Genomic DNA, 19200 nt, shown 5'->3' on the forward strand with positions numbered 1-19200 from the left:
ACTCCAACCTCCCGGACCTGACAGGAATGCTTTGGCTCGGAGAGTCATCCAGCTCAGAGAATGTCATAGTTGGTGCTCTCAGAGCAACATTCAGATCCGAAGAAAGTGCTTTCTTCAAATCCGACCCACATGGACTGGAAGGCTCATATCCTCTAAAGCAACAGGCTGGATTAGAAAAGCAGATATAATGGGTGGAGCAGTAGACTTTTCAGGCTTCCTGACCCAAAAGAGTTGGATCTGTAAGAACTCCCATCTGAATTTGCTCAGTGAGGAATTTCCTCATCATTCTCTCCACATCTGCTTCAGGGAGACTCCTGGAGGAATGAGAAGATGCTAGGGTTGGAGATTTAGAGTACCTTTTTAAAAAGGGAGAAGGCACACTGGACAGGACTGGCTCCAATTGAGGAGAATAAGTAGTTATCTGTAAAGGTTTCTGATCAAAGGATGCAGGGGTCCGATATCAGTTTGATCAGATCCGACAAAGGTCAGGCTGTAACTAATTTCGGATCGGATCCTTTTCTTTTTAGGTTCTGAGAAAGAGGATGAAGATTCAGTAGGTTTAGACCTTTTTGCAGGGTCTCTAGCCTTGTGCTTGGGGGATTGAGCCCCAGTAATGGCCTCTGAGAATGAAATTGGCAGCAAGCCTTTCAAAATCTATTTATTCTGTCAGTCAGGGCTGTGGATTAAACCCGCAACAGATGCTGCATTCTTGCTGTAAGTGTTCTGGGTCCAAGTACTACAACAATGCTTACGTGAATCAGAAAAAGGCAATTTTCGCACTTTTTAAATCCCACTGATAATTTTTGGACATCCTGAGAGAACTAATAAAACTTTTTTGTAAACTACTGGAATTCTCTCCCTCCTCTCATCCATACCACTAGCAACCTCTTCATTCAAAACCTTATTTCACTCCCACCTAACTACACAATGGGAATGCTCTTGGCTCCCATCCTACAAAATCTTCCTACATTACAGTTACTCTCTAGAAGCTAAAACATCTCCTAATTGCCTCTTATTAGTTGTATGCCTCAAATTAACTGTAGGAATTACCATAACTTTTAATAACTGTAGAAATCAATAGTTTAGTAATTAACTAAGAATTAGCAGAACTTTTAAGAACTTTGACTGTATGTAAATATTCTGTTATTGCACTGTACTAATGTATACTGTAATATGTGCTTCTCAATTGTCAATTTTACTTAATTTTTGTACTTTATATTCCTTACAACTCGCCCTTATGTTGTAATTATGTAAATTGTATTTTTCTGGAGCTTTTCTCCCCAGGACTCAATTGAAAATGGGCTCCTCGTGGCCCAATGAACTATCCTGGCAAACACAGCAAATAATAACTAGAAAGAAGGAAAAAGCTATATACCAGTGATGTTAAGTTGAAGGTATACAGACATTTGTAAAAAGAGTTAGAAACTATGATATTAATTATGATATTAAGAGTTAGAAACTATGGTACTAAAGAGATATATAATGTGCAAAAAAGATAGGAAAGGACAGGCTAGGCCTATAAGCAGTGGTAGGAAAAAGGTACCCTCTTAAGGTGTGCAGAGAGTAAAAGTTAACAGTAATAGCAAATTAAATTTAAATCTAAAGAGTAATTAAACAGTTTTTCTAGAAGCTAATATGTAAAATAGAGTTGTCTCCCACTCAGCAGCGCGAGAGCTGAACACCACGTCTAGACGCAAAAATGGCAAACGAGATCTGAGAGATGTTAGGGTTGGTGCATTACGGGTAGGGAAGGAGCTCAAGTGTTTTTTGGTGGCCACAAGCTAGTGTAACGGCAGTCGGATCAGGGGATCAGATCCGAACCCATTAGTTGATAAATGAATGAAAACTGACATCAGATCAGTTATTAACATTACACATGGAAGAAAAAAGTAAGAATGGACAAAAGCAGGATTTAAGATTTTACCTTATTTTAGAAATAAAGGTCCCAATATCTGAACACTTATGTTACAAATATTCTCATATTAAGTAAAAAATGTGGAAAAAAATAATATCAGTAATGCAACTGTCCTTCAGTTTTTCTAGCTTTTTCATTAATCGTCCATCTACTCTTTTCAGCCCACCTTTTGAATGAAGTTCTACTTCAGTCCATTATCTTCAGTATGCTCTAAAATTCAGTTTTTTGGACATAGGAGACAGTATCTTCTAATGAAGTATTTTATGTCCTTCAGAAAGAAATATTCTTACTTTAGCAAGAAAAATTAAATTCATTTTATACCAGCTTTTTAGTTCTTTTAACAGGATGTAGGTCTTCCTTTTTTTTTTTTTTTTTTTTTAACTAAGTTTGATTAACACTCATTTTCAAATCTGATTCTATTATCTCCTATTTTGATAGGTATACTTTCCCAAACAGATTTCAACTCTAAATCCTTATTTGACGGGAAACAAATCTGATAATTACTGACCTCAAATTTGTGGATGGATATGACAAGGATCTGTGAAATCTTTCAATTCTGAAGGATAAAGACTGATGTAAATTTAAGACTTAGGATAACCAAGATGTTGAAAAGTTTACCTTGTTCTCTCTTGCCCGTTTCTCGGGTACAACATGGATTCTAATCTTGTTTCTCCCGATCTATTTTCTAAATCTGTTAATCAAGAAAAATACTGTACTGCTTCAGAAATTCTCTGATTTTCTCCTACTGAGTGTGTGCTTACCATGTCATTCACTGCATCCTCTATCCCCGAAATCTGCACATTCTGCTGTTTGACCATTTCATCAGTTAATTCAATCAGTTTCCTGCAATCTTCAATTGCGCCCATCATTATGTCCAGTCAATCAATTTTCAATAAAAGAGCTTGATTATAATTAATCAGGGATTGCAGTTTAACTGAAATGTCTTGAGAGATGGTTTCAGAGTGACTCACCCTGTAGATTTTCCTTAGTTGGCCTTTCGTCTGTTACTTTGATAGGAGTTTTGAGGAAATGTTCAATTTATTTTGAGCAAACTTCTTTGAAATTTCTTTCCAAGTAGTTCTTCAGTTTTGAATGTTGATAATTCTATTCAGAGTGCACAGCAAATTTGTAGTCCTGCTAGTAGTCACCATCTTGGTCACCTCCCCCCAAACTAGCACAACTTTCTGACTTGAAGGATGAACTGAGTCGAGCTGATCTTTTCATAACACTGAAGTGTCATGTGCTTTCATGCTACTGTTAGTGAAAGTAAGATGAAGACAGGATGGCTTAGACATCATTTTCAGCATACGATTTAAACATAGTGGGGCATTTGTACTTTAAGCTGGGTTTTTGATGCAAGAAGAATGGCTTCCAACCACATTCACAACTTAATGGCCAGCTTCCCGCAAGCAAATTTGGTCACCCTTTCACCATCCTCTTCCCAAATGTGTGGTTGAATGTGGTAGTAAGACTTTCTTAAAGGGCAAGACACGCCAGACCATTCCCCCACATAAGAAGTACATCTTATCCCCACAAACAGTACATCTTTTCCCTTAACACTAATACCTTAGTTCCTTTGTCAGTTTTCTCCAGTAAATTCCAGTCCCACTTGTCCATTTTCTATATCCTTACTTGCAAGTCTTCCCTATTGGCAAAATATCCTTTCTCCAATTCTCACGTTGGCTTATTTCTCAAAATGTCCCCGAATATTCCATGACACAAATGTTCTTTTCTGGATGCCATCAAGTACAAAATAATATCTGCAAATAATGACAACTTTTGATTACCATACCAGTTATAGCCTTGAATTTGACTGCCTCTTACTTTCTTTGCCAGTGGTTCTAAATATAATGCAAAGAGAAAATAAGACACCACTGTCTGGTTCATCTGTTCAAACACAGTCTGTCAGACAGAAACTCTCCCACCTTAATTACTGTCTCCAGCTCTTCACACACCATCCTAATTATCCCCATTATTCGATCAGGGAATGCAAATCCATCCATTACCCTGCTTACTAAATCCCAGCTGACTCAGTAACATGCTTTCTATGCATCAGAACCCACCAGCAACTGCAGTATCTTCATACATTCTGCTTCCATCTGGATCACCGTTGTTGTATTAATAATTTCAAATGTTTGTCTATCCTCTACAAAACCACACTGCTACGCATCTGTTAACTTTGGTAACATCTTTGCCATTTTTTTAGTTGGTACAGAAAAGCACAATCCTGGTTTAAAATTGAAATGAGTTTACATGAAGCTGGGTCTTGAAGAGTAGTTGCCCTCTTTGCATAATACAGCCACCACAGCTTTTTTTCCTCAAAATGTTGGTGCTTCATACCTTTTACAACACTGTTAAACAGAAATTATCATACTTTTACCACTTTTTCCTCCTAACTTCCACAGGAATATAGTCAATTCCTCAAGACTTCTCTGTTGATCGATTATGTACCACTGTTTTTTTTATCTCATCTTGTCATCTTGTAAGAATTAATTGCTAAACCTCATCTTCCTCTAATCTTAGCATAATTAAGTCTTCCATAATTTTCCATTTGTACATTTCCTTGCTGTACACATTCATTGGCTTTATACAAATGTTCACAGCATTTCTGAAAAGCCTCTAATCTCTCTATAGGATCTCTAGTTATTCACCTTTTCTACTTGGCTGCCCAAGTTGTATTAAAAGCTTTGTGCTCTGGAACAGTCGTCAAAAATAGTTGCTTAGGAGCAGCCTTTCTAATCTCAATCATGTATATTATTCAAAAAGGGCTTAAAAATGCATTTAGCACACTTAATTTTCTCCTCTTCCTGCTCAAGTTAAGAACGCCCCCCCCCCCATTTTGCAATACTTTAATTTTTGTTAGCCGCAGTGAATAGCTCCTGTTAACCCCCCCATATATTTTTCTTTTATTTCTATTCTATTTTAAAACTCCATATTATGCCAGTCACTACTATTCTTTCTGAAAAAAAGATGTCCATCTTCCCAAATAACTCCCAAATAATTTCCACTACCCAGTCTTAAAATCTGTGTTTTTAACATGTGAGAAAGTGCAAGAGTCTCATTTTTTTATTTCTTGTTTCTGTATCTTTACCTTAGTGTTTATGGGTGCATGATCTGAAACAGTTACTGTAAACATGTCAAAGCTTTCAATTAAATACACATATTCCAGTGAAATAAAATGTTTACCCAGTCTAGCCCAATTGTTATTATTTGCGGAACAAGCAAATTCAGTCTGACTTCAAAATACTCAACTCACATCTTCTATATCAAATATTCTCCCATATTTCTTCAGACATCTACTCCCCCTTTGTTTCATTTTCCCTTCTAGCCCCCCCCCCCATGACACATCCTCACTTTTGCAAATCAAGTTCAGTTCCCACCCATAAATAATATTCTCAGCCAAAAGCAGATTTCTTCTCCCAAATTTTAAGCTCCAGTACAGCAATGTTTGGTGGAATATACGTACATGCCAGGGTAATCCTCCTCCCTTACTACAAATGTACCATCAACATTTTGTTCCCCCTTTACCATGACTGGAGCCCTTCCAGCAATTATTACTCCACTTTTCCTTTGCCCAAGAAATTCTGTAGAATGTCCATCTTGAAATTATTTCTTTGTTACAAGTTACATCCTCACTTCTATCCAAATGTCTCCTGCAACATTGCTCTTTGCACCCTAAATGTATTATCATAATTCAACATTCCTTGCTTTTGGTTTATACCTGTAAGGTCAATTACATTCCACGGTAATATGGATACAATAATTATACATGATAGAAAGCTATTACTCTCACCTATTACACATGATCATTGTTTGAATGTGTAGTTTCAACTTCTGGTTTACAGGCACACACAGTTTGCCAGGCTGAACTTTTAAACAGTTGTTTCTTCTTACTGACATTTGAACTTGGGACACATTTTCAAGACTTTTTGCTTCAATGAAAACACTCAAAAGAAACTAAATAAATTTTCTGAACCCCTATTCTCTTTTAACTTAGAAAAGAAACCATGTACATTTCCAGCAAAGTTTGCTCCACCAAATGGGAGATCCAGATTGGAGGATGTTCCCACAAGCATATGTCACAGCCTGTATTCTGATTTGCAATGATTGTGGTCTGTTCTTCTATCGCTATTTCCCCACAAGATGTGAAAACCAGCTTGCACGATTTCAGTAAACATTAATTTTAACCCCAAGAAAAGTACACAGGCTACCTTCAAATAGATACATTTTGCACTATTCTATTAAATGTGCTTAAGTAGTAAGACTGCTACAGAGAGGCTACTGCTTCTTATTCAGTTCCTACAATTTCAGACTTTTGCACTGAACTGCTGGCCGCTGTTCATTTAAATGTTACATTTGTCTCAGCAAAGAATGCTCAGAACTCCCAAGAATAATCACTTGCACCTGCAGACAGCTGGTCTCCAAGTAAAATCAGTTGGCAATAAGAAAAAAAAACAGCAGCAAACAACATTCCAGATGCACGAAAGTATAAGTCTCATTCAGAACAAAAAAAAAAAAAAAAGACTTCCCTTCTCCAAAAGCCTGCATCTGCAGACTTGTCTCCCACCAAGACAATTTACTAATGCAAAAAAGCCAATAATTTTGCAGATGCAAAAAGCTACCATTTTCCATGCCTTTCTTCACAGTCTTTGTTTTAAGCAAATAGACCTATAAAATAAAACAATGCATAGCTTAAGCCAAATACATCAATGTAAGCATACACCCTTGTAAAAACAGGGGAAATTACTACTATAATTATATATATATATATATATATATATATATATATATATATATATATATATATATATATATATATATATATACACACACACACACACACACCACTACCCTTCAGTGTTTTATTTACTTTAAACACATCTGACTGAATTTAGTTTTTAGTCTAAATTTTTGGAACTACATGTCCTGCACCAAAAGCTAAACGTGAACTGCCCTTTGCTGGACAGCAGGATTATTTCCAGCCAGAGTTTTCTCTGCTTTTCTTGCTGACTTTCTCTCAGCTTCTCCAAATTTCTTATTTGCTGGCATTCAGCAGTGTAATTACTAGCAAGTGACCAAATTTTACCCAAACTGGCAGTTTCAAAGCCCTTTTTTTTCTCAATTTTTATTTTTACACTAGGACAGCTCACTTCAAATCTGCTGATAACTGTGAAGATATCTTGGAAGTCGACCCATAACCTGTCTATTAATGAGGTTCTAGCATCCATATATAGAGGTGGAAAAAAATATATGGCTGGATTGACTGAATCTCGTTTTGTCTTGCACTAAAAACTCATTAGTGACTGTCCACATCAAAGGAGGACAACATGATTTGTAGTAGAATGCTGGAATGCTAAACCTATTTAATTAAAATGAAGTTCACCAACTCTGGTGGCGCAGGTCTTTTGGGGAGCTGTCAGAAGAGAATGGGGGAGCTCATTTTGGCTGGAGGGTAGCGAAGAGTAGGATGGATATAGCCAAAATCTCTTGGAGGACAGCATCAAGGTGCACATCCAGTCAAGTGGGCTTTTAACTCAACAAGCCACCACCTACTGATAGCCATCAATAGTGAGAGTAATACAGTGTGAAACTGCAGGAGAAAGACCCTGTAGAGGTAAATGTAGAAAGTTTGTCTTCTGGTCAAGAAGGGGTGGGGTTCAGCCTAAGAAATGCCCTCATTTTCAGGATGCCAATGCAAGCACATGCAGCTCTCACTGTTGCCTTTGCAAAAGCTCTTGCAGATGGCTGGTTTTCCTTCATACTATTCCCCAGTACTGGGGAACTAACAAGTAGAGTCCCACTATAGGAAACTTGCTGGGTGTCAAGCAAGGGGCAAAAAAACACCTACAAAAAAATTAAAATTAAATTCTACATTGCTTCACTTTCAAAATGTTTTTCTGTTGTAACAGAAGACTATGATGTGCAGTGTATGTAAACTCCTGGTTTGTCAGACAGACATCGATAAAATATAATACCATCTAATTACTGAAAAGAATAAACACAACTTGACACAGGTGTATTAATACTCCTGCCTTCAATTCTAGTGAATTTACTTGGGGTATCCTAGCCATCCTGCACACCTGCATTCACCCTGCAGCAACTTCCTTTAAGACAGTAAAGCTAAACTACTGATCTCATCTCATCCCTAAAAGAAAGCAGTCTTATACACCGACAGCATATTATGAAACAAAACTCCACAAGTCATAAAACTACTAAAGAGAAAAAAAATGAGACAAACCAAACTTTGAAGCTTCTATGCAGCTATACAGAGAATTAAATCTGAACCCCCCCCCCCCCCCCCAGAAATTACACTTTGATACCCAAGACAAAGCAAATTTTTGGGACATCTGTACTTTATACATGTTTAGATAAAAAAACAGCAAACATGTTTAACTGCTTACAAACAACTGAAAATGGTAGAGAAAATAGATGAAACAGCCAATAATCATTCACCTGAGTCTGGCCGTCCATCACTGCTACGAAACTCCTGCATTCTTTTTTCTAATTTTTGTTTCCGCCGTCGCTGCATGACAACCTCTGGATTTGATATGGTACGGGTAAAACTTGTCTCAGGCATATCTTTGTATACTTCTGCTGCTAACCTAGAATTCTCACTGCAAAAAAATCATAATGTTACATGTTTTATAAATGATTGCTGTCAATCCTGCTTCAATGGCCAATGAAAAATATATGAAAACATTCTGCAGCTGCATTACACCATGCCAGGCCATTATGTAGGTTTATAAAACTTATTCTTTAATAGCACTCTGCAATATAAAAAACGGAAACAAAAATATATTGCTACTGAAAGGAACCCTTACTAGTGTTCAGCACTGGTCCAGGGCATGTTAATTCACAAACAACGTGCACAGGACCAGTTATTTTTATTGTCTGTTGATACATACAGGTGTCTCACAAAAATATTTTACAATTCTCTAGTAACCATACATGAAGCAACAAAATACAAAAGTTATATGTACTTACTATAATGATAGATCTGTGTTGTCTTATTTTTGTCTGGTTCAAATTGTCAGGCTTCTGTGCCTTATACCACACTATTGGATGCAAAAGCGCGGACTTCTTCCCTACCCACAATTCCCCTTTCCAGCCTGAATTATCTCAGATCGATTTTACTGTCCGATTTCAATTAGTGATAAATTATATAAGAAATAAGGAAGGAGAAAAAGGATAACCACCATATAAGCTAAATGGTACACGTGTGAGGCAGGGTCCAGACAAGTACTGGTCAAATCCCTAGAAAGGATAGCTGACAATTTGGCAGGATGGAGGAGGAAGAGAAGTTGAACCAAATGAAAATAAGACAGCATGGATGTATTGTTATGCTAAGTACATAACTTTTGTATCCGATGTCTTTTTTCATCTGATTCAACAAGTGGGACGGATTTCCAAGCTACCAGACAGTTGCCTGGATGGACTCAAGAAAGGACACTCCTGAGTATGGCAGAGCCAAAAGATGTGACAGTCCTAGACTGCACATCTAACTTACAAGATACAAAGGTATGAGCTGAAGACCAAGTCACAGAAGCACATATAAAAGAGAGAGGCACTCTTTCTGCAAATGCTGTTAAAGTTGCTATTGCCCTGGTAGAATGAGCTTCAGGCTTTGATTGTATGAACACCCATTTTAACTTGCAGACAAATGAAATGTAGTCCAATAATCATTTTGACACAATTACTTTAGACACACGTGTGTGTAAACGTTTTTCTTGGAGAAGAATATGTCCTGATTTTCTGAAACTGAAATAGAACATCAACAGTCTATGAACATCTAAGGTATGCACAGTATGTTCTCCTTTGTTAGTGAAGTTTGGAAAGAGAACTGGTAAATCAAGCTGTTGGTTCAAGTTAGATTTTGAGGCTACTTTTGGGAGAAAAAGAGGGGTTTATCCTGAGTGACACTGTTCTAGTGAAAAATAAGGAATGGGAGTTTGTATGAAAGTGCTTATAATTCTGATACACATTTTCTAACAGCAACCAAAAAGTTAGTCTTCGATGACAGAAACTTTGGAACTGCTGATGCTCTGGGGCTCAAAGGGATTTTGGGTTAGTGACAGAAGCAAAATTGTAGTATTCCAAGAAGGGACCAGATCATGTAGTGGAGGGTTTCAATAAGAATGTCCCTCTAAGGAAAACCATGGCTACTTTAAAAGAAGCAATGAATGTATCATTATGTCTATGTAAAAATTTGAAATGGCAGTGGGATTTGAACTGCAGAAAAACTACAGCCAGCCTTAAACTCTGGTTAGCTGGGCTGTTCAGACATTCAGACAAACTCCAAAATCTCAGGTAAAGGAACTTTTTTTTTTTTTTTTTTGGTGTTAGTTAAGATGGTGAACAGCTGCGGCTACTCTGGCTCCCGAGTGTTTTGTGTTTTTTTATGTGGCTTTCTGTGTATCGTCCATTTATGGGCCGTTTTGTTGTTGGGTGTGTGTTGAGTGCAGTGATGGTATTTTTCCTGCTTGATTTCTGGTGAATTTGCCTTGACTTTGGGGATTTTTTTTTTGTTCTTTCGGCAAGCATTGGGCTGACTGTTTATTTCGGGTCTTTGGGGATGGCGGTTGTGTCGAGTGCGGGTGTTTGGACTCTGTTGTTTCTGTTGTGTTGAGGGAATGGTCCGGACTTCGGAGTGTTGCTCGTGCTGTGGGATGGAGCTGAAAGTTTCAATGGGAGTGTTGTGGATGGAGAGGACTGTTGCGGACACTGGATCAGTCAAGCCTCAGGTAGTGGTGTGCCGGTGGCGGATTGGAGTGGTTGGAGATGAACAGACTCAGACTTGGAATGTTTGTTGGTGTTTGAGATGGAGTTGGCGACGGTGTGGATGGTGGGGTGGCTGCGGTCGCTTACGGGATGGTCACGGCATGGTTGCTTGCAGTTTTGATGGCTTCGGATGTCCTGGACTCTCTTGTTGCTGCTGTTGCTGCTTTGGTTGCTGTTGTTGTTGTGTGTATTGTTTTTAAGTGTATGTTTTTGCACACAAGCTTAGAGAAATGTAATTTCATTCAGCTGTGCACTTGGTGTATGGTCCGAATGACAGTTTTACTTTGAAAAAGCATGCAACTCCTTTGAAGGGGCCCCATACAGAAAAATAAAAGTTTACTTTTACTTTAGTAAATCATCTTGGTCAAGTCCCTTTGAGAGGTACAGATTAAATGCTCTACCACGACAGAAAGCCTAACATCTCTGACAACTCCTAAAACTGGGCAAACCATGCAGTTAGTTTTAGGGCCTTGAGATCCAGCAGAGGTAACCCAGATGGGTAACTCAGGAGATCTGGAATGAGATCCAGGACCCATGGGGGTGCAGAAAATGAGGCCAAAGAAAGGGGAAACCACACCTGACGCCAGAAGGGAGCAATGAGGATTATCCTGGTCTTCCACTTCTTGGCTTTCTGAAAGAACTTGGTTATGAGGGGAATTGGTGGAATGGTGTAAAGGAGACCTGGGGGTCAAAAATAGACTACAGCATCTCTCAGGGACAGTCTCTGTAGAGGGATGACTGTGAAGTAACTGCTGCATTTGTGGTTGAGGCATGGCGGAAAGAGATTGTAGCAAAGTTGGCCCCAGCATCTGAAAATCTATGTTGCCACTGCTCTGTTAACAGACCACTCATGAGGCAACAGAACAGTTCTACATAATTTGTCCGCTAGATTACCAGACATCCCAGAAAAGTGCACTGCAATTAGAAAGCAGTTCAAAGACATTGCCCATTGCCAAACTCTCACAGCTTCCTGGCAAAGAGGGTACAAAAGCACTTTCCACCTCATTTGTTGATGCAACAAACCACAGATATGTTGTTCAAGTGGATGGCAATCGCACCTTTTGGTAGGATGCAATGAAATGCCTGCAGTGTTAGAAGGACTGCCCTCAACTCCAAGATACTGATGTGAAGTTTGGCATCTACTAACGACCACATTCCTTGAAAGGTCTTCCCTTTGAAATGCCCCCCCTCCACCCTAGAAGGGGGGCACCTGTGGTGACTGGTCTTGGGAGTAGGAAGACTGAAAGGTCTGCCCTGAACGGTCTTAGACAAAATCCATCACTGAATATGATTTCTGCAGATCTGGGTCAAACAAATCCTGTTGTGAACAGGATGGAGCTTCTGTGACCATTGTATTGCTAGTGTCCACTGCAGAAGTCTCATGTAACATCTGTCCAAAGGAACCAGAGTTGGAGGTAATTTTTCCTAAATGTCACAGAATAAGTCGTGCTTGAGGCAGATGGTATTTTAGCAACTGCAGATCTAGAGACCTTAAGGATTTGACTTGCATGTCTGTGTCTTTGTGGCAGTCTATGAATTCTATGCAGTGAGGGGGTGATAGCTTACTTTTGTAAAAGTTTACTGAAATATCAAAATGAGTTGTCAGGGATAGAAGGACTGACTGATGTCATAGTAGTAGATCTTTGGAGGTAGCAGTTAGAAGCCAATCTAAATATGGGAAGACCTGGATCCCTTCCAGCTGAAGGTAAGCTGTAATGACCGCCATTATCTTGGTGGTGGTGGGGGGGGGGGGGCTATGGTGAGACTGAATGGCAGGACTCTGAACTGACAGTGACTGGCTTCCAGCCAGAAACTAAGGAATCTCCTGAACTGCTGCTGGATCTTGATAGGATAGCAGGCATCTTGAAGATCAATAGAGCACATCCAATCATCCTTCCTCAGCAGAGGTAGAATGGACAGCACTGTGACCACCTTGAATTGTGTCTGTTTTACATAGAGATTTAGACTGCTAAGATCCAATACTGCCCTGAGATCCCTGGCCTTTTCTGGAACTAAAAAGAACCTTAAACAGAATCCTGACCCTAGATGGTCTTGGGGGACCAGTTCGATTACTTCTGTCTAGCAACTTTGAGACCTCTGTTGCTGCAGATTCTAACTAACTGGGTGGAGTACTGGGAATCTTCTGTTTTGTTTTTGGGAATTCTAAGAAGGGCTATTGTATGACCTCTGGTGATAATCCTTAGTATCCAAGAACTGGAAGTTATTGTTGAGAAGCACCCCCTACAACGGTCTCTACATCGCAGCAGTTGGGTAAATGTTAAAGGATGCTGAAAAGGTCTCTCTGTGAGAGGTCCAAGGAAACCTTGGTTTTGCAGACCGCCTCCCCCTCACGGACAACATCCAGTAGAGTTGCCATCTCTTCTACCTCAGGGAGGTCCCCAGGAGTGTCTTAGTGAAAAACAGTGTGATTTCTTGAACCAATTTTCCTTCCTCTTATTTGATTCCTGGAAAAGGATCTTTGAGGATTAGAAAAACAGATCCCTGTGGCAGACAAGGTCTTATCTGCCTGTTCACTCCCGGTAAGCATCTCCTTTACTTCTGTTCCAAATAAGGTGGAACCATCACAGGGGGAATTTATAAAGGATGTCTTAAAGCTTTTCATGAAATCACAAAGCCAGGTTCAGGCATGATATTACATGGTAATACCTGTGCCAGTTGCCCTTGCTGAATCACCTGCTGCATCAGATAGTCTCATTGGCCACATTCCAGGATGACTGTAGGGTAGACATTTGGGTATCCACAGTTTTCTGGACATCCAAAGGTGAGCTACCTAACGGGAAATTTGAAAGGTCCTTGATCAAGTCTCATTGGAATAGTAGTGTCAGGTGTGGTACATAGTTCAGTGCCCAAAGTGCAAATGCCACTTAAGCACACGTCCATTTCTCAATGCATTAGTCTCCCTGCTAGGGGAATGAGCAGAGGAAATTTCTTCAGAGAGTTCTTTTTTGTGGTTGGTGCTACCATTATGGCATCAACAGGGGGATCCCCTTAGCCCAATGATTTATGTCTTTGGGGTAACTAGAATCTTTCGAGTTTTTTTTTTTTTTTTTTTTTTTTGAGATATCTCTGCTATATCAGATTCCTTCCAATCCTTCTGGATGATGAGGTCAACCTAGGTGTCAATAAGAGGAACCACCCAGGAAGTCAAAGCAGACTCTTGAGAAGTTTCAGTGGACCCCCCCCCCCCTTTCATCAATTCCAGAAAATCTCCAAAGGAGACCTCTTGGGGGGAGGGACCTTGGGAAGCCTTCTCCATCATCTAAGTTAGTGTCCTCAGTGACAGACTCAGAACAGAAGTCAATATGCTTCAGCTGGCAAGTCCTCTTCCAAGGAATGTGTCTTATCCCGAGTCAGACGGGGAGCCTGAACTGCGAGTAGTCTCATAGCTAATTGGATCCATCTGCTCCAATTGACCATAATGAGAGTAAGAAGCTACAGGCTTCCAGCAGGAGCCTGGATGGATCCAAACTCTATGCATGCACTAGTTTTGGTCCAGCCAAGGCCCTCTCCATCACCTCGAAAACAGTTTCAGCCAATGGAGCTGAGGAAGAATTGTCCATTCAGTAGCACTAGTAGCCTTTGCAATGTCAAAGGCTGACAGCTCCAAGGAGGACCTTAGAGCTAAACTATCCAGAACTGAAACCCCCAAGCAGCAGAGACTGCTCCGAAAACCTTGGAGTCAACTCTACTATAGGGGCTCAGACTCCGATGCCCAGGCTCCATGACTCTACTTGACCCAAGTGCATCAGCATCGAGAAAGTGAGGGAAAAAGTTAAATCTGAAGTATTCATGACTAGTGGATCAGAGGCTGGTACGACCCACATGTGTCCTATTCAAAAGAGAAGATGGCATCAGAATTAGAATGACCAGTGTTAAAGGGACTGATCCTGGTCTTCTCCTCATATAAGGAGTCAGAAGCACTCCCAGCTGCATCTGAATCTCAAACTTCCTCATCATGCAGTCAAGATCCAATTCAGTAAAGCTTACAATGAACTGACCAGACCTTGAAGAGGAAGGTATTGACAGAGGCCTCAATGGAAGCTTTTGAAGAATCAGGGAGTCAAGACTATGGCTACTTTTGGAAGCTGGAACCGAAATACCAAATGGATCCGGAGACCTTTTCTTAGATTTGTCAAGTCATTCTTGTCTTTTTTTCTAACTGTTTTGTCCTTTGGTTTGTCTGTCTTTCTCACTTTTTTCCCTTGATCTTCATCTTTCTTTTTCCCTTAACTTGTCAGAGGAGACGTGGGTACAGGTTGTCTTAAGAACAGAAGACATCTTGCACTATTGTCGGAGGGGAAAGGAGCTCTTTCAAAAATTAGATTCTCTTTCCTTCACTGGACAGTCTTTGTACAAAAAGCAGCACAAATACACATGTTCTGCAAGTGGGAAGGTCCCAAATAGTACATACACACAGACAATGTGGGTCTTGAGGTGGGATCTTAAGCCCACAAGAGGAACACTTTTTGAAGCCAGCAATCTTTTCCGACATCAGGGGTCCTAATGGAGAGATGAAAAGTCAGCAAGCAAAGGAGAGTAGTAGTGCTGAAAATGAATTCATCCTCAAGTCTGAGCACCTTCACAAGCTGGACCCTGTTTTTTTTTACAAAATCTCACCAAGGCAACACTGATAAGAAAGACTGTATTTATATAGTACATATCATGGACAGAAGTAAGTCAAAAACAAAAAAAGATAGCTTGGTGCACAAGACACAGGATAAAAAAAAGTGCCCAATCCTGCTAGGCCCACTGGTGCCAAGACTGGAAAAAAATGACAGTGTAAAATCCTCAAAATACAGAAACATTCCTACAAAGGGGACAGGCCCGGGGAGAGGATGGCCAGACCACTGTTGTAGAAGGAAGTAGCAGTCCACAAAAATCACAAAAACTGATTGGCCAAATAAGACCCATAAAGACGACAGAGTGGTCTACTGAGGATTAAGAAAGAAATTATGTATTGTTACCATTATGCAAAAAGCCCAGAATTTCAGGATACAAGATATACAAAATGATTAAGAGAGAAATTAGAGGAAAGAAAAATACTTCCGCAGGAAAAACTGTCAGAAGCTTCAAATAAAAATTTGTGTTCATTAATACAACAGATTTTTGAAAAACAGTATACAGAATCAAGAAACTTTGATCTGTTTGGAAAAAGAAGCATCTGAGGAAATGGAAAAATATAAACAACAAAACCTAAAGATATTTTAAAAATATAAATAAGAAGTATGGACATGGGAAAGAGAGAGATCTGATATGGTGCAATATTTATGCAAAGGAGAAAGCCAAGTTAACTAATATACAGAAGGCAATCTCAAAGATATTCAAAGAGAAATACAGGCAAAGGCATCCAGATATGGAAAATTTCACAATAAAATAATTTCACAAAGATATAATGTGGAAAAGATCAGTAAAGCAGAAGTTAAAGAAAGAAATATAGGTTATGGAGTGCCTGCGAAGTGAAGGATTTAATGTAGAAGGTTCAACACAGACTACATCACAGCATAATGGAGTGAGTCCCCAGAATAAGTAAAAGCAAGAAGATCAGGAGATGTGAAGAAATATGGACATGGGAAAGGAAAAGAAATTTAATATGGTGCAATATTTATGCAAAGGAGAAAGCAAAACTAACCAACACCAACAATATTTGAAGAGAAATACAGGCAAACGAATCTAGACATGGAAAACTTTACAATACAAAAAATAAGAAGACAAAGAGGAAAAGCAGAAAAAGAGATCAGTACTGAAGTAGTAAAAAAAATAGAAATTGAGGTTATGGAGCAGCTGCAAAAAGGATTCAGTGTAGCAAACCGAATGCAGAAAGCACCACAATAGGACAGGGCAATGGATATCCAAATTAAGGGGAAACCAGTGGAACAGGAAGCAAATGGTCAGGTGCCACATCAAGATATTTTGGAGCCTTCCACAGGAAACCAGTATAAACGTTCACTTGAAGCTAGACAGCAAGGACAGGGACAGGAAACTGTGGAAACTCTGACGCAGTCAATGTTGAGAAGTGATAGATAGGACAGTGGAGTTTCTATATGACAGAGCAACAGATGACACAGGATAAAATTGAAGAGAATGTGCCACAGGAAGATGCTACAGAACTTTCTATAGAATGCCCACAGGAAACAGAAAACAAGGGATGTGCCCTCAGTTTGGAAGAAAGAGAGCTAAGAGAAGAGTTGCTTGATTTAATGGACATGGAAGGATATATTAAGATCAACAAGAGAAACAGACTGCAGAAGGTCAACAAAACGCAAAAAGTAATAAGTCTGATAAAACAAATGAATGCAGTAATTAGGACTGTCCACAGAGATCCATGTGATATAACAGAAGTAAACAGGATATATTACTGTGCTGCTGAATTAATAACTGATAAAGTTCTACCACAAGAACACAGGGTAACAAGGGTAACAAGGGAAAGGAAGGGGAGAAATCAAATAACATCATGGAAGTATGGAATATAGAAAACTACAAAGCAATAAAGACAAGTGTCACTGTTAGAAGATTATAGAAGGAACAGATCAAGAAAAATACTAAGATAGATAGATGTGATTAAAGCAATGCACAGTATTAGAAGAGACCAGGATTTACTAAGCACTATTGGAGATGAACTAAAAATTTCAGCACAGGTGGAAAAATGTAGAAGATACACAGATAAATATAAGGGAAAAAAACAAAAAAAAGCAATTTATTGAGGACCCAAAAAAGGTTTATAGAGAACCGGGAAATAAGGTAAAAGGAAGTGAAAGACCGCCAAAAAAAGAGGAAGTAAATACATTTTGGAGAAGTATCTATGAAGATCCTGTGGAACATAAAGATGCTAAATGGATAGAAGAATTAAAAGAAAGAATAAGAAGTTTAAAGGTACAGGATATGAAATGGGATGACGCAACAGCCAGAGAGATTGAAACAAAGTTGAGAAAAACCTCTAATTAGAAAACCCCAGGTCCACATGCAGTACCTAACTTTTTTTTTTAAAAGTAGTAACATATTTGAATGAGGATTTAGCCATGAGTAAGAACTATTTATATGCGCACCCTGCACAGACACCACACTGGCCAACAGGCAAAACAATGCTCTTACTTAAGAGTGAACTTGCAAGCTACCCTAAAAATTATAGATCAATAACTTGCCTTCTGGCGATGTACAAACTATACATGGGGAATTGACGCCAACAGAGTTTATCGTCATTTAGAAGAAAACTCAATTATGGCAGTAGAACAACGGCAATAAAAGAAAATCGTATGGAACAAAGGATCATTTGTTGTTAAATAAAGTTACAAGTGGAGAACTGTAAAAAGGGGAAGAATTTAAGTATGGCATGGATTGACTACAAAAAAGCATTTGATAGTATCCCACATTCATGGATAAGAGAGTGCTGAATAATGTATAAGGTACACCCTTACACTGATTGGCTACATTACAGTAACCATGAAACAATGGCAGACTACATTACAGTAACCATGAAACAATGTCAGATCACTTTAGAATTAAGCCATGATAAAGGACAGATTATAATCACAGGGATAAAAATTCAAAGGGAGATATTCCAGGGTGACTCTCAGTCACCGCTGCTATTCTGCCTTGCCATTAATCTGTTTACTTTACAGCTTAGGACACGAGTACAATTTGGCTCCTAGAAAACAACAAATTCTAATGACTTATCTTCTCTTTGTCGATGATTTAAAACTGTACAGCTCATCAGATGAGGAATTGAAAGCACAGCTTCAGGTTGTCAAAACTTTTTTAGATGATATTAGAAGGTCATTTGGTCTTAATAAATGTGCAAAAGCAACCTTTAAAGCAGGAAAACTACAGCATCAGGAAAACATCAGTTTGGGACAAGAATGTGATACAAAAGAACTTCTGCAAGAGGGAGTGTATAAATACTTGGGAACTGATGAAGGATCAGCAATAAAACAAAAAGAAATACGAATAAAACTCAGTAAGGAACACTATGGAAGACTTAAATTAATCCTGAAAACAGTGTTGACATCTAGGAACAAGTTTCAAGCTATAAATCAATTTGCTCTTCCTGTCCTAACGTACAGTTTTGGAGTGATTGACTAGCCCCAAAAAGCGTTGGATAGATTAGATATTAATACAAGAAAGACACTTTATGCTCACCAAATGTTTTTTAAAAATCAGTGTACACCAAGATTATATATTCCCCGTTCCGAAGAAGGGACGGGCTTTCTTGAAATTGGTTACATGTACAGATCTGCATTCGTGGGGCTCCACACATATCCACTGACCTCACAAGATCCAAATATAGTGAAAGTTTGAAACATGAGGAGAATAAATATAAGATGACGTCTCAGTTTAATTTGGCAGAAGCATATAGAGGGTCAGGCAGGAATGGAAATCAAACCAGTAGATAAAAACCAGGCAGCAACTGTATGTGTCAAAAAACAAAACCAAGAATATAAGGTGAAACACTAGATGAGAAGGCAAGAAATGTGGAAAAAACATAAATATAG

General features: G+C 39.0%; 1 protein-coding gene across 12 annotated transcripts in view; it reads right to left on the bottom strand.

Annotated features, from left to right (window-relative positions):
- The window catches only part of AFDN (afadin, adherens junction formation factor), a 3286836-nt gene that overhangs the window by 2631779 nt on the left and 635857 nt on the right, over positions 1–19200 (bottom strand). For all 12 annotated transcript variants that reach the window (XM_044063225.1, XM_044063199.1, XM_044063191.1 and 9 more), the window contains exon 5: positions 8369–8529. In XM_044063225.1, the coding sequence (XP_043919160.1) occupies positions 8369–8529 (161 nt within the window). The remainder of the gene's footprint in view (positions 1–8368; positions 8530–19200) is intronic.

Source organism: Protopterus annectens, chromosome 1.part0 (assembly GCF_019279795.1).
Source record: "Protopterus annectens isolate FY-2018-M chromosome 1.part0, PAN1.0, whole genome shotgun sequence".
NCBI classification, from domain to species: Eukaryota; Metazoa; Chordata; order Ceratodontiformes; family Protopteridae; genus Protopterus; species Protopterus annectens.